Below are 14,031 nucleotides of genomic sequence, written 5' to 3'. Positions count from 1 at the left end.
GATTCTGATTTTTTTAAATTAGGTTCTACCTGGTAATTTTTTTTGTATGTTAAACACAATAAATGCCATATATCAATCAGGTTGATGACAAGATTTTATTTTGGATTTCATAAAGTACAAGGTGCATAATATTAGCAGATCTACAAGATTTTGTTTTCATTGTTGAAAAAAAATACACCAAAGATTTTTTCACTTTAATTCCTTTAGAGAATGTATATACAATGTACTATAATATCTTGATGATATGTACATTAAAATTGTCATGTTTCTTGTTTATATTATAGATGAATGTAATTTTAGTCATTTGTATTGTCTGCCAGGAGCATTTATTTATTACATTCCGTGGTAAAAAAAAAAAAAAAAGTTCTGTGTTTCTTTTCCTCGAGTTCAGTGGACGAGTCAGAGTTATCTCTCTTTGTACCGTTAGAGCTGAGCAAACTGTTTTGCCGTTTCCTCCATGTCTGGTAACGGTTTACTGGCAGTGGATGACTAAAAGTGGAAAACGGAAATAAAAAATTAAAAGTAATGCTATTGAGCAATGAGACTGAAATGTTTATTTCCACATCTAGATCCCCAGACTATTAAGTCTTCAGTTTACCTGTTTCTTTGGCGCTTGTTTCACAGGTTTTGTGGTCTCAGTGATGGCTCTTTGCACAGAGTTGAAGACTTTGTTGGATTCTTCAGTTTTCTGTTTATTTTTGAAATTCAGCTAAAAAAACAATTTTGAATCAGTGACATTTTAGATCCCTTACTTGTTAAACAAGAGATCCATGGGACATAACACTCGCCTGACTCGCTTTGATCCTGCAGTCCTTCAGCAGCTGATTTCATTTAAATTTCCCTTTTTAATAACTTTAAAAAAATTACTCTATATATTCTGGAACTCAGATCTAACCTTTTGGTCCATATATGGAGTTAAAATATTTATAATAACGAGGGAAATTTAAATATGCTTGGGCAAAGTGACTCCGATGAGCGATGTGGCCAATGGAACTCTCGGGGAAAAAAGTATTATAATTGTTCACTAATTCTTAATTTTCTCCCCCTTAAAAGAGGAGGCACAATTTTGATCAAAAACCTTTGGCACAGATGAGTTTAAAAGACAGAAAATATTTTACGAACCTTTTTAAGATTGGTGTTGACGGATTTGATCTTGGGTTTCCGGACACCGGCTACTTTGAACACGGCGGAATCTCTCTTTCCGGTTCCGCTTCCTTTCTGTTTACTTTTGCCCATGGATGACGTCACGTCTCAGATTCCAACTGTCTAAATACACATATTAAAATAATGTTAGAGGATTTGTATTTGATTCATTTACAAACATTTATTCATTTATCATGAATGTTGAAATTGGGCTTGATTTTTAGCATACAATAAATTCAAAAAGTTATAACCCAAAATGTATAAAACACTCTCAAAATGGACTGAATTCCATATAGTGCGTGTGGTGTGTGAGGGTGTGTTAGTGTGTCTATTTTTTGTCCTTTTGTATGTACGAAAATTTTCAAAAAAAAAGCATTAAAAACAAGAGGCCCAAGGGCCACAGCGCTCACCTGAGCATATTCAGCTAGGAGAAAGCACATATCAGATCAGAACTTAAAGTTTACTGAGGTTGGGGGGGGGGGGAGGGGGACTTGAATTTTAACACCCCAGAGGATCATGATTTGAACAAACTAGAATCTACACTACCTGAGGATGATTCCATATAAATATTACTAATCATGGCTTTGAAGTACTTGAAAAGAAGATTTTAAAAGGTTTCCCTATATATTCCTATGTAAAACTTTGGTCGGCCATTGTGGCCCCACCCTACCCCCAGGGGTCATGATTTGAATAAACTTAAATCTACACTACCTGAGGATAATTTCACATGAGTTTCATCTTTCCTGTCTCAATGGTTCTTGAGAAGAGGATTTTTTATAGATTTTTTCCTATATACTCCTATGTAAAAATTTGGTCGGCCATTGTGGCCCCACCCTACCCCCGGGGGTCATGATTTGAACAAACTTGAATCTACACTATCTGAGGATGCTTCCACATGAGTGTCATCTTTCCTGGCCCAGTGGTTATTGAGAAGAAGATTTTTAAAGATTTTCCCTATATACTCCTATGTAAAACTTTGGTCGGCCATTGTGGCCCCACCCTACCCCCGGGGGTCATGATTTGAACAAATTTGAATATACACTATCTAAGGATGCTTCCACATGAGTTTCATCTTTCCTGGCCCAGTGGTTCTTGAGAAGAAGATTTAATTTTTCACTAATTCATTATTATCTCCCCTTGGAAGAGGGCGTGGCCCTTCATTTGAACAAACTTGAATCCCCTTTACCTAAGGACACTTTGTGGCAAGTTTGGTTGAAATTGGCCCAGTGGTTCTTGAGAAGAAGATGAAAATGTGAAAAGTTTACGACGACGACGACGACACCAACGACGACAGCCGACGGACAAATTTTGATCAGAAAAGCTCACTTGAGCCTTCAGGTGAGCCAAAAAAAGAATTCAATATTTGCGTTAAAATTTTCATTTTCGCACAGTGCACGGACAATTTATATTAGCTGCGCGCTGGTTTCTGGTTGTCCATTTTTATTTACCAGTAAGATGACGACCCCACAGCTAGATCTACGTATGATGAGGTCAAAGTCAACGAACAGTTGAGGCTGTTGAGCATACCAAATTTTCATGGCATCTCTCCAGTATCAAAGTTTTAAAATATTATCATTTTTGTGTACCTTTAGGTATAAATTAGTTAGCGGTATTGTTGGTTTTACCACTAGGTGCTATACACTCCAAAATGTAACATACATGCACATGCTTAACCCAAATTGCAATTGTAACAATTTGTTGGATTCAGACTTGAAAAATTAAATTACTGCATTTTTATCAATTTATTTTAGTCTTTTAGAATGCTTTATAATGGCTCTGTTGTCTCCAGGTTGTATATTAATAGTACACCTCTCGATTTGTGATTTGAATTAAATCTATCCCCTATACAACACGTATCTTCAGTCTACTTCATTTGATTGAATTGAGGTACCTTATGCCTGGCACATATGCAATTGAAATTCTATTGCAGAAAAAAATCCAACTCGAGTAAGTAACTCTTTCAAAAATCCTTTTAAAATTATCCTTAACATTTCTTTCGGTCGACATGACCTTTAAAAGATCCAGAAGTATACTTGAGCAAAATACCTCAGAAAGAAACAATTACGAAAAATATCTATATCGAAGAAAGCCGTATCTGTAATTTCAGCTCCTATATGCAGACCCACATTAAATAGGGTGGAGTAATGGAAACATAGAGTTGCGCTTTGTCGGATACCTGACCAGGTATTTTTGTAATTACCTGCAGATAACCTTACAACATTCACGCTTTTCTCACCGCTGATACTGATATAATGCACAATCGCCGGCCTATACAAATAACGTCTTTCTCTCCTTTTCGACAAAAACCACACCTTTCTTGAAATTACGATCTTTACAAGATATAAAGAGGGAAAAAGCTCCAATTTAATATTTTTGTTCAGTGCTCATTTCTAATATTTTGAAAATACAATTGGCATAATACAGTTGGATTTCTGATAAAACATATTTTTATGTTTATACATTTTTAATAACAATCATTATTTGGTATATCACAAATGATATAAAAATCCAGGACCGTGTCGTCAGTTCTTTTGACAAGAATGTCGTATACATTGTATAAAAATTATGTATAAATAATTGGTGCACTTCGTATCAGTCTCTAAGCAAATTGAATGTAAAGTATTTTTACTTCTTTAAATTTAAGTCAATTGAAAAGTTAGAACTGGGTCAAAATAACCTAAGTAATGGATGCATTATCGACTCACTTAGGTACTTCTCTTGCGAGTCGTACGGTGTCTTACCAACACACCGCTCTGCTCGATTGAGGGGGTACATTGTATCCCCTCAAACATTGCGTGTACCCTTCTCCAGACTTTATGCTCTTTTTTAACCAAGTTAATGAACTGAAAAAGGTTGTCTTTTGTGTATTATGCACAGTAAATTCACATAAATGTGAGATCGCATGGTCTGCGCAATTTGGCATGCAATACTGTACAAATATAAGGTTATCATACTTAGAGAACATTTAGAGATTACCATGATTATCACCTTCTATTCTATCGATTAAAAGAGTTTTTTTCATTGAAAAAAATGAACATGGATAACACTGGATTAAGAAAAAAAATGCAGTATGTTGCAAGTGTTTAGACTACAAATAACAGGTGCTGTTTGATACAGTCTGCCGTCAGAAAAAAACTTGTTTTCTATGTCTGTAATGACTCTTCTTTAGCACCAGTATTATATACAATGTACATCTTCAAGGAGACCATACTACTGGCAAAAACACATTAGACAAACTTTAAATGCCCCAGTTAATTTTTGTTCCCAGTCAACTGTTGAACTGCTCAATGGTTTGTTAAATCTTTCTTCTGTGGTATGTAGCTCTTTTGTGAATGGTTTGGTCCACAGTTCCGTAAAGACCACGTGACCAATATGCATATTATCATATCTCACATGTAACAAGCGTGAAATCTTACAAACACTGCACAGCTTCTTCGCATTATGTTGGAAAATAGTTAATTACTTCAATGGATAATTAAGAAACAATGGTGTGACTTCCTTCTCTGTCTAAATTGGGGATTTTACTGTGTTTTGGGATTAAAACGTTTTAGTAATACTTTTTCTTTCTACTTGGAATATGCGCTAAAATGAGATTGCTAGTCTTCCTTAGTTTGGCTGTTTTTTGTACAGGTAAGTATATTACACACAGTGTCAAAAAAAATGAATAATGATAGAAAATTCAAAGTCATGAATTATGGAGCCATTGTTTAAGTTAATATGACATTTATACTTCTGCTGAATATGAAACGGAAAATCGGTATATATAAAAACCAATTTAATTTTAATCGATTATTTTCACTATTAAAGTAGCAATTTTCTAAATGTCTCTTCTTCGTTACGCGTAATAAATTAAGCAAATGAAGCCAACATGTATCTGTGCATGTAGCTGTGTTAATTCCCTGAATTTGACAAGATTTATGTTGAAAATTTGTTAAATGTGAGCAAGGAAACTTTATTAGTAGACAAGCCCAAGGCCTATCGCAAGTAAATTGTTTGAAAAAACTTGAAAAGAAAGAAAAAATAAACATTTTACTTGACAAGAAATCCTTTGACTCCATAAAAAAAGACCATCAAATCGTAGACGCCATGGTATGCGGGTAAAAAGATCAAGTATTGAGGAAGACGCCTTTCTAAAACAGAAGGCATTTATACGTGTAAATGTTTTAATGAGTCGAAATGTCAAATGTCAAAGTTAAGAAGGTTTCTGCAGTTTACATTTAAATGACATTTTCCTAATTTCAATTCAATTTCTCAAACACGCAAATCAAGATTCTGATATTAAAATGTTTTATTCGATTTATAGTTTGTTTAGTACATGTTTAGTTAAATTATAGAATTTTACAAATTGAAACCTTGGTTCTGCAGCACATCTCCTTTCCCCAAGTTTGCAACAAACTCGGAAAACACGAGAAAATTTACACAGCGGTAATCAAAGAATAATGGGTTCTAGATGTACAGCACTAATTGTAGGAATGCAAGGCATAAAATTCTTTATTCGTGCTTCTCTTTCCTCATTAGCACGGAAAACAGCTTATTTTTAAAACATCACCGGTATTCTTAGATTAACATGCTATCTTGAATTGTGCTTCAGAACGCTAAAACAGGTTACAGAGAGCAAAAATAAGCTAAAACACCTGGAAAATGTACTCAAAAATTAAAATCAAAACAGAGGTGTTAAACAGTACCACCCATAGTATTCCAAAAATACCAACAATATTAGGTTTCTCTGTTTTTGATTATCTAAGGAAAGAAAGAGTTAACTTAAAGGCTTTTGTAGAAATATAAATCAATTAACAAGTCATAATTCGAAAAAAAGGAATTTAGTTTTATGACAAAAATACCAACAATAAACTTAGGTATATTTAATTAAGTTCTTTAACTGTTTTTGATTATGACGCCATATGTACGGAAAGAAAGAGTTAACTATTATTTTGAAGTAAATGTCACCGAGCGCATGAAGGCTTTTGATATAATGAAATATAAATCAATTAACAAGTCATAAAAGGATATAAAATCGAAAAAAGGAATTGCTTTGACACTATAATATTTTCTGTTTTTATATTTCTCATACAAATTGAATTCTTAAGAAAAATTTGTAAATATATGAAAAATGTAAATGAAAAATGTAACCTCGAGATATTTTGTGTTAGGCATCAACTTATGCGTGCAGGTACGTTTGTCTTGTTACGAAAAATGGTAATCATATTTTTTCATATAAAAAAGCATAAAAAAATAGGTTGGTACTAATGTGGACTAAATATTTGTTTTCATGGCCCATATTTACATGAATTAAATTCCACTCCTAAAACAATGGTCTCATTTTATGAATGACCCGCTCTGGTGCAGTCATTTTGTTCTCTTGTACGCTTCCCTGACTAACAGACATAATGCACACGGAAATAAAGGTGGCAGTTTATTCGAATTCGTTACATGGCCCGATACCCGGATTGACCGTGTACCTGCATACAATTTATCAGATTTTTTCGGTTAGAATTGCTGATATAGAACTTCGTGTGATACCTCCACATGGGCAATACGGCATACCAAATGACAGGATAACATCAAACTGGATTGTCAAACCCAAGCCAGATAACATCAATGTGTCAATTTAATGTCGGTTTTCTAAGCCCAGACGCCAATAAAACTTTAATTTTAAATGCGATATTAAACCTTTATCAAAGATTGACGTTTCAGTTTTCTGTGCATATCGAAGGCAATGTCTTAGGTTGAAGCAACGCTCACGCAAGAAAAGTTCGATTTGTCCAAACCATAAAACCAGGGGTACCCCATCGGAGGGCTGAGCTAGAGATAACTGTCCTTGTATACATAAAATAAGTAAAGGACTGCTATCTTATCGAAAATAGGATTTCACTTTGCAGTACGTTAGTTGTTATAACCTCTGAATTCGGAATTAAAATTTAAGGCACTTATTTCCCCGTGAGATAAACTCCTGTTTGAAATGCTATATTTTTGAACGACAAAATCTGATACTGACACTGCGTCTCAGAAATAACTCTCCCTATAAACTTCAGCATACCCAGCTTAACAAATTAATTGTCTTAGACAGCTAACTCCGTCACGTTGCTATTTTTTCTCTTCAAACAAAACATCTTAAAGCAATATGAGCTGCAACTTTGATTTAGGAATTTTTTTGTTGTTGCAAAATTGTTTATAACTATTTCAATGACAGAAAAAAAGAACATTAATAAACTTCTGTTGTTTATATTTGCGATTAAAGAACTATTTATAAGCTTCCATTGAATCAGAATTTACATTATTGTCGTCCTGTACTCGTCCTTTATTATGATCTCTTATGTAAAACTGTATGTTGGGTTGAATATAGAAGTCTTTCGTCTGCTTTATTTTAGTCTAATTGATCATAAAGGTTTAAGTTACATACAAATTTATCACAATAACATATTTGAACAGCAAAATATTTTTTTTCGTATTCCTAACAGTTAGAGAGTACAGTATAAGCGAGTCATTATACATATATCACATGGCTTCGAGGGTGACATACCAGAATATTTGCCCCTCGGTGACAGGAAAGCCCTGGAGTGTTATGTCACCCTCTGCCGAATCGAAAATGCAACTCATATTGCTTTAAGTATTTGATCATTTTCCGAACGAAAATTCTTATAACTTTTACCTTTTTAAATGACCTTGTGTTAGGACAAACCTGAAACTTCTGTGAAACGAGTGACTCTCTGAAAACCCTGCATATTTGATTACTGACAACCCTGTATATAGAGAGGAGCTTACTTGGGTAAATTTCCGAGATAATGATGAGAGAGTTCTTATATGTCATTCTGTGATCATGATCCTTCCAAAAAGATTTAGCTACTGTGTCAAGTTTCCGTATTCTAAATTCTATTAAGCTCTTAGGACTGTTTGGGCTGAAACTGTAGGAGTAAAATGTTATTCTTTACCAAATGAAATCTGGATAGGACCATGTAGTTCACTATCGCATCATTGAGGTTTGGATCGATATAATTCGATTATATAAATAATGATGACGCGATGAAATAAAGTAATAGCGTGATGACAGATGTGATGGCACAACAAAACGATGAGGGCGAACAAATGACACAGTAAAACGATAGCACGATAACTCGATGGTATGACATCGATGAGGCTAGATGACCACGACATATGGATGGTACGGTGAGGAGAGAGCGATACTCACTATCGCTTCATCTCCTTCGCGCCATCGTCCTCGCACCATCGACCAAACAGTGCGATGGTGAACCTCGTGGTTCATAATGTTCTAAAGCTTTAATCTTGGGTAAGAACAAATAGAAGTTCAAGCGGAGCAAAGATACCCGCAACCTAACTTAGCAAAATAATTCTGATGTAGAGTTTCGCCATTATTAAATGTAGAAAAGTAATCCAAAGCACACAATCTATAAAAATATGACATTAAATAGCTATTTACGACAAGGGTGATGAACAAATTTCAAAATAAGTCGGTAAATTACTAACTGTACAGGCTCTCAGGTGTATAACTTGCTTAAAGGGAGGAAACATTTCTGTTGTCGCATCATTAACCATCAGAGGCCAAAATCCACAGGACAGAGACACAACTAATGAAATTCTTTCATAGGAATATTTTAAAGGCCATAAAAACGACCATGTTTTATCATTATTTGTCAAAACTGTGACAAAATATATATAATTAAAGTTTTAATATGAACACACCACTTGCAATTTTAAAATCCATTAGTAACTTTCTTCCAATAAAGACAAACCACCCAGAAAAAATAACCCGACTTAAAAAACCAGCTTAAGTTAACAAAATAACTCTCCGTCAAGGTTAGACCTGAAAAAACGAAATTTTATCAAAGGTTCCGCAAAACTAACATTTACCTACGTACAAGAAAACAAAAGCAGAGTAGCTAAACAATTTTAATCCTTAAGATGTGTTTTTTCTATAGAGGTTTGTAGACTTATGCTAAGAGCAAACACAGAGATGTATCATTTCAACAATCCCTTAATATAACATCGGGTACTAGAAGTAATTCCGTCTTTAGGCAGAGATTTCCCTCGTGTTTTTATACAGAAACTCCCACGATACACGAGTTTTAGGATAACATACACGCTGTTTTTGAAAAGTCATGAAAATATTGGTTTATAAACGGCGTAGAATAAGTTCTCCTCGGGGTAGGTTACACAACATGCAGTCCCGCCGGCCACAACTATGTTTCAATAAATATAATTTTTTTAACCATACGTGCGGAAAACAATTTGGTGCTAGTTAACGGTTCAATATCCTTTAAGAAATTTCTGTACTTTTACCCCTATACAACAAAAAGAAGATGCGATGTTATCGGCGAAAACAATTAACCCTTACAAAGTAAACCACGGCGGCGAAGTCCAAAAATATGTCCCCCTACGATCTTATTTCAAGTCAGGGAGTTTATAATGAGAAATGGCAAAAAATATAACTATATACGTTTGAGATAAGATTGTTGCATAAGAAATGTAAATGGTTTTAAAAATACACCAGGTTTTGTCTCCTGAGTTTCGCGTTACTACAGATCTTTACTTAATGCATTTCTTCTGTCAAATTCCACACCACCAATAACAATGGCCGCCAGCCAGGGGTAGAGGAGGTGTATTTAGACCCGGTGAAATATCTGACATGTTTCTCTTGCATTAAGTGTCGGGTTCGTCCTCTTGAATCAAGTGTCGGGTTCGTCTTGTTAGTGATAGACGTTTAAAACAGTCAGTCTGCACTATAGGACAACTGAAAGTCAATGCTTCATATCAAGTACAATCGCCAGGGAGGTCGGCAACTGTATCATTTCTGTCGGCAGGGAATTAGAAACATAACGCCGTATCATTAAGTGGCCGCTTTGTCACTTTATTTGACCGTAAATTGGAGATATTTTAGAAGCAAAATTTATAAAGCTTAAACTTCGATGAGATCGTAGACCGAGCTGCTAGCAGTGCAAAAAGTTTTAGCACTATATATTCAAGAAATAGCTACATAAATAAATAAAACAAACACACAAACCAAAAAACAAAACAAAACAAAAATATATCATCAAATATCCCTAAAACAGCAGTTATATTAGTACAAAGTTTGTAATTACTATTTGAAAGTAATGACATATATTTAGAGATGACGAACAGTATTCAAGATCAAAAGTCCATTAAACAATACAAAATAGGAGCAGAAAACGTCAGAGGTGTGCAGGTGCCATGGGGGAAAGAGCATACCCTGCCGACCGGTCACAACCGCCGTATGCTCGGGATCGGGAAATAACAGAAAAATCCGTCGTCAATTCAGCGTGTAAATAATGGCCTAACAATAATGGCCTAACATTTAGTATGAAAAACGTCAGTTAGTATTTGATTCAATGATAAATTGTATTTGCTGACAAGCTCATTGTATCGACCATAGAACTTACGAACTGATGACTTTAAACGAGACTGCTGATATTCTTGTTTCATCAACTTGTTTGTCAATAATTTACTTCGTTTTAGAAATTGTCCCTCTATGTAATGTAAAATTACAGAGGCATTTTCGAGACTACATTGTTCTTTTCCTTTTTTCAGCCGGGACTCTCCCCAGTGCGGATTTTGACAGATCGTTTGTGAAGTACATGTCAGACAATGGCTACAAAGGGGGACAGGTGGGGGTAATGATTCAGGACAGATTAGCGTTTGCTAAAGGTTACGGTAAAAACCACGAGCATCAGGATATCTACGTCCACAACCTGATTCCGGTCGGTTCCTTCTCCAAGGCGTTCACGGCAGTGACGATCCTGAAGCTGGTGGAAGACGGACAACTTGACATTAACGCTAAAGTGTTCGGAAAAGACGGGCTGCTTCACGTGATCAAACCCTGGAACAAGGCGACGGTGGATCGGCGGATCTACGACATTACCGTGGACCACTTACTCCGACACACCGGGGGATGGGATTACACCAAGTCCAAACTGATGGAACCGCTTCTGAATTCCGCTCTTATAGCAAACGGCTACAACGTAGAAAACATCTCTGCAGAAATGAACGTTCCAGAGCTCAAAACCCCCATCGATGTCATTCGGTTTATGATGTCCAAACCCCTTGATTTTACCCCAGGTACACGCTCAGCTGTGTCAAACCTTGGGTACGCTATTCTAGGACAAATCATCGAAATGATAACGGATTTTGATTATGACGAATACGTCAAAAAGCACGTAATGATTCCGTGTGGAATGATGTACACGAAAATTGGACGACCACATGTCTTCACAAAGACACGTGACACAAACGAACCGCTAATGAGTGACGTCACAAAAGTGAGCCCCGAGTTCGTTGGACCCGCATTGGGATGGGAATCGAACATGTATGACATCATGAGATTTTCTTCTTGTTTGGATGGGTCAGGAGACTTCAAGCTTTTGTCTGATAAATCTCTCAAGTCCTTAATGGCAAAACCTTCTGCAGCCCCAGTTCAACACAGCAGTACCTGGATCGGGGCTGGATTCAGTGTTAACAGTCGCGGCGCTATCTGGATGGAGGGGGAATTCTTCACGGATGATTTGTTGTTCTTCCATCATGGTCCTCTAGTCAAGGATGCACAGCAGCAGAATTCTGATACAACGACCCCTACAGCATATGCTGCTTTCTTCACGGGTCAGATGTTCACACCTTTAAAAAGTGGAATTCATGGCCTTGTGAAAGCAGAGAACACATGGTCTGCCGAAAATAAGTTTCTTGATGACTTGGCTGACGTAAAAACAAAATCCGGGAAAATAGAACAAGTAATAAAATATAAACTGGAAGAACACCATCTCCAAGGTTATACTCGCGCTCTGTCCCTCCTTCGTTACGACATCAAGTGGATAAATGGTTTTTCGTACCTGAAGAATACATACTTTGTCGTTATTGCTCAGAAATCAGACAAGCCACTCTTCGATAAAGTTGTCATTACACCAGGACTGACGGAATCAAGCTTAACCCAACATAAATTACACCTGGAGAAATCAGGTTTCAACTTAACGTACATGCAAAACTATATGTCGCATTCCCACCGTGGTTCCGTTTTCTTGGCAATCTTTCGGAAAAATTCCTACAAAAATTCGACAGTCATACGATACGGTGTTCAGCATTACACACAGTCGTACAAAAAACTGATCGAGCTTTACTCCGAGCAAGGCTACATTCCAACATCGCAGTCGCTGATGTACAATGGCGTGGATGGCCTTGTAAGCTTTATTCTCCAAGAGGACGAGGACAGGAAATCCCAAAAAGATTATCGATCTTATGAAGACATCCCGCAGTCACGACTCTATAAACTGGTCAACAGGAACGCCAGGTACAAGAGGAAACTAGTTTACTTAGACGAAGCAGACTACTTCGGAAAACCCCAATTTTCAGCAGTATTTGTTAATGATAAAGTGAATTCGATGCTATTCAATTCCAAACTATCTGTAAAAGACATGACAAAACTTATAAAGCGAGAGGAGATGTACGGCAAACTGCCTCGTATTGTTGTCGCATATGAAGACAAAGGTTCTCTGTGGTATGCAGTGTTTCTTGAGAGATGAACCAGACATAAAACTTGAATGGTTACAATAACTATGAAACAGAAAGCCTATTTTGAAGTGTAGCGAAATTCTTGCTACAAAAATTAAAAAACGTTGATATTATTGTAAATAAGATGGAATCAAAGCACAGCGTGATACTAGTACTGTTGGGCATATTTTCGCGCACACCATATTGTTAAGGTGGCAAAGTGGCCCACCGGAACTAGGTTAACCATTAGCCTAACCATAGGCTATATCATCCGCCCTTTAAACGAGGAAAGTCACTCTTCCCAAGTTTAGGCTTAAGTCTACAGTCTTAGGGAAATCATACAATTTTTCAAAGGATTCTTAACATATAATGGCGTGTTTTTATTTTGTATTTATTGATATTGATCGACAGATGCTTCTTACATGCTTATAAAAACATTTTATGTCTCTCCTGTCAAAAAAATACTTCTACGTGAGTACTGTGTAGTTGTGTACAGGGATTCACCTTCATTATCCAGTTGAATATTTTACTGGAATGGATCATTGATACGTAATTTAATTTTCATAATATATTTGTAAAGGCGATAATTGACAGACGCAGCTTCCTTTGTATCTCTGTTTAGTTTAATATACATGTGTTACAGAAAAATGTAATAAATCTTTTTAAAAAAAAAAAAAAACGCTTTACGTTTCTTTTGGGTAGGAAGATTTATGAAAAATTTGAACTCGTGTCCTGTTTACGGGAAAACATGCAATTAATTTCGTGTTATAACAAAGGTCGGCATTGTACGTATATGTTAAGGTAACACAAATTACAGAAATTTTAATTAATACATTTTTGTAAACAACTCCCAAAGATCATTGCACAGGAAATTCTTAAAGTCAGATAATCCAAAAGATTATAGCATTGGAAGTTCTTCACACAGGAAAAACTCTGAAGAATTAAGAGTATGGACCATTGACTATCCCAAAAAGTTATTGCATGGGAAGTTCTTCACTAAGGAAAACTCCAAGGAATTTAAAAGAGTATTGCATGGGAAGATCTTAGCATGGGCTATCCCAAAAGGTTATTGCACGGGAAGATTTTAACGTAAGAAAAACCTAGAGATCATTGCAATAGAATTTCAAGGATAACTCCATAGACTTTGCGATATTTATTAAGATCGGTCGCTGTTCTTTATTTTCACTTGTTCATTTTTAACATTCTTCGTAATTTGTCTCTAAATTATGTTTTTCTCATTTTCTTAACCTTTTTTAAAAATTTGTCGGGCATATTGACCTTGAGCATTTGTTATTTCAGGCCAAAAATGTGCGTGTTCGAAATGAACAATTCTAAATATTAATAACATAATAAGCTTTCATTAATCAATCTCCCCGTCAG

The 14,031-nt window shown here is 35.8% G+C and overlaps 2 protein-coding genes across 2 annotated transcripts; one reads left to right on the top strand and one right to left on the bottom strand.

The window, feature by feature from the left end:
* Positions 1-33: 33 nt before the first annotated feature.
* On the bottom strand, positions 34-1,262 carry LOC134273745 (uncharacterized). The gene is made up of 3 exons (XM_062755955.1): positions 1,123-1,262; positions 599-709; positions 34-489 (listed from the first exon to the last, which is right to left on the bottom strand). Exons 1-3 carry the CDS (start codon positions 1,234-1,236, stop codon positions 424-426), a joined length of 291 nt encoding a protein of 96 aa, XP_062611939.1. The 5' UTR covers positions 1,237-1,262; the 3' UTR covers positions 34-423.
* Positions 1,263-4,456: 3,194 nt separating this feature from the next.
* LOC134273742 (uncharacterized) lies at positions 4,457-13,299 on the top strand. The gene is made up of 2 exons (XM_062755951.1): positions 4,457-4,773; positions 10,705-13,299. Exons 1-2 carry the CDS (start codon positions 4,731-4,733, stop codon positions 12,681-12,683), a joined length of 2,022 nt encoding a protein of 673 aa, XP_062611935.1. The 5' UTR covers positions 4,457-4,730; the 3' UTR covers positions 12,684-13,299.
* The last annotated feature ends 732 nt before the right edge of the window (positions 13,300-14,031 follow it).

Source organism: Saccostrea cucullata, unplaced genomic scaffold, assembly GCF_032062105.1.
Source record: "Saccostrea cucullata isolate Sc308-1 unplaced genomic scaffold, CSIRO_AGI_Scuc_v1 ctg134, whole genome shotgun sequence".
Taxonomy (NCBI): Eukaryota; Metazoa; Mollusca; class Bivalvia; order Ostreida; family Ostreidae; genus Saccostrea; species Saccostrea cuccullata.
This window is presented reverse-complemented; position numbering and strand designations above follow the sequence as displayed.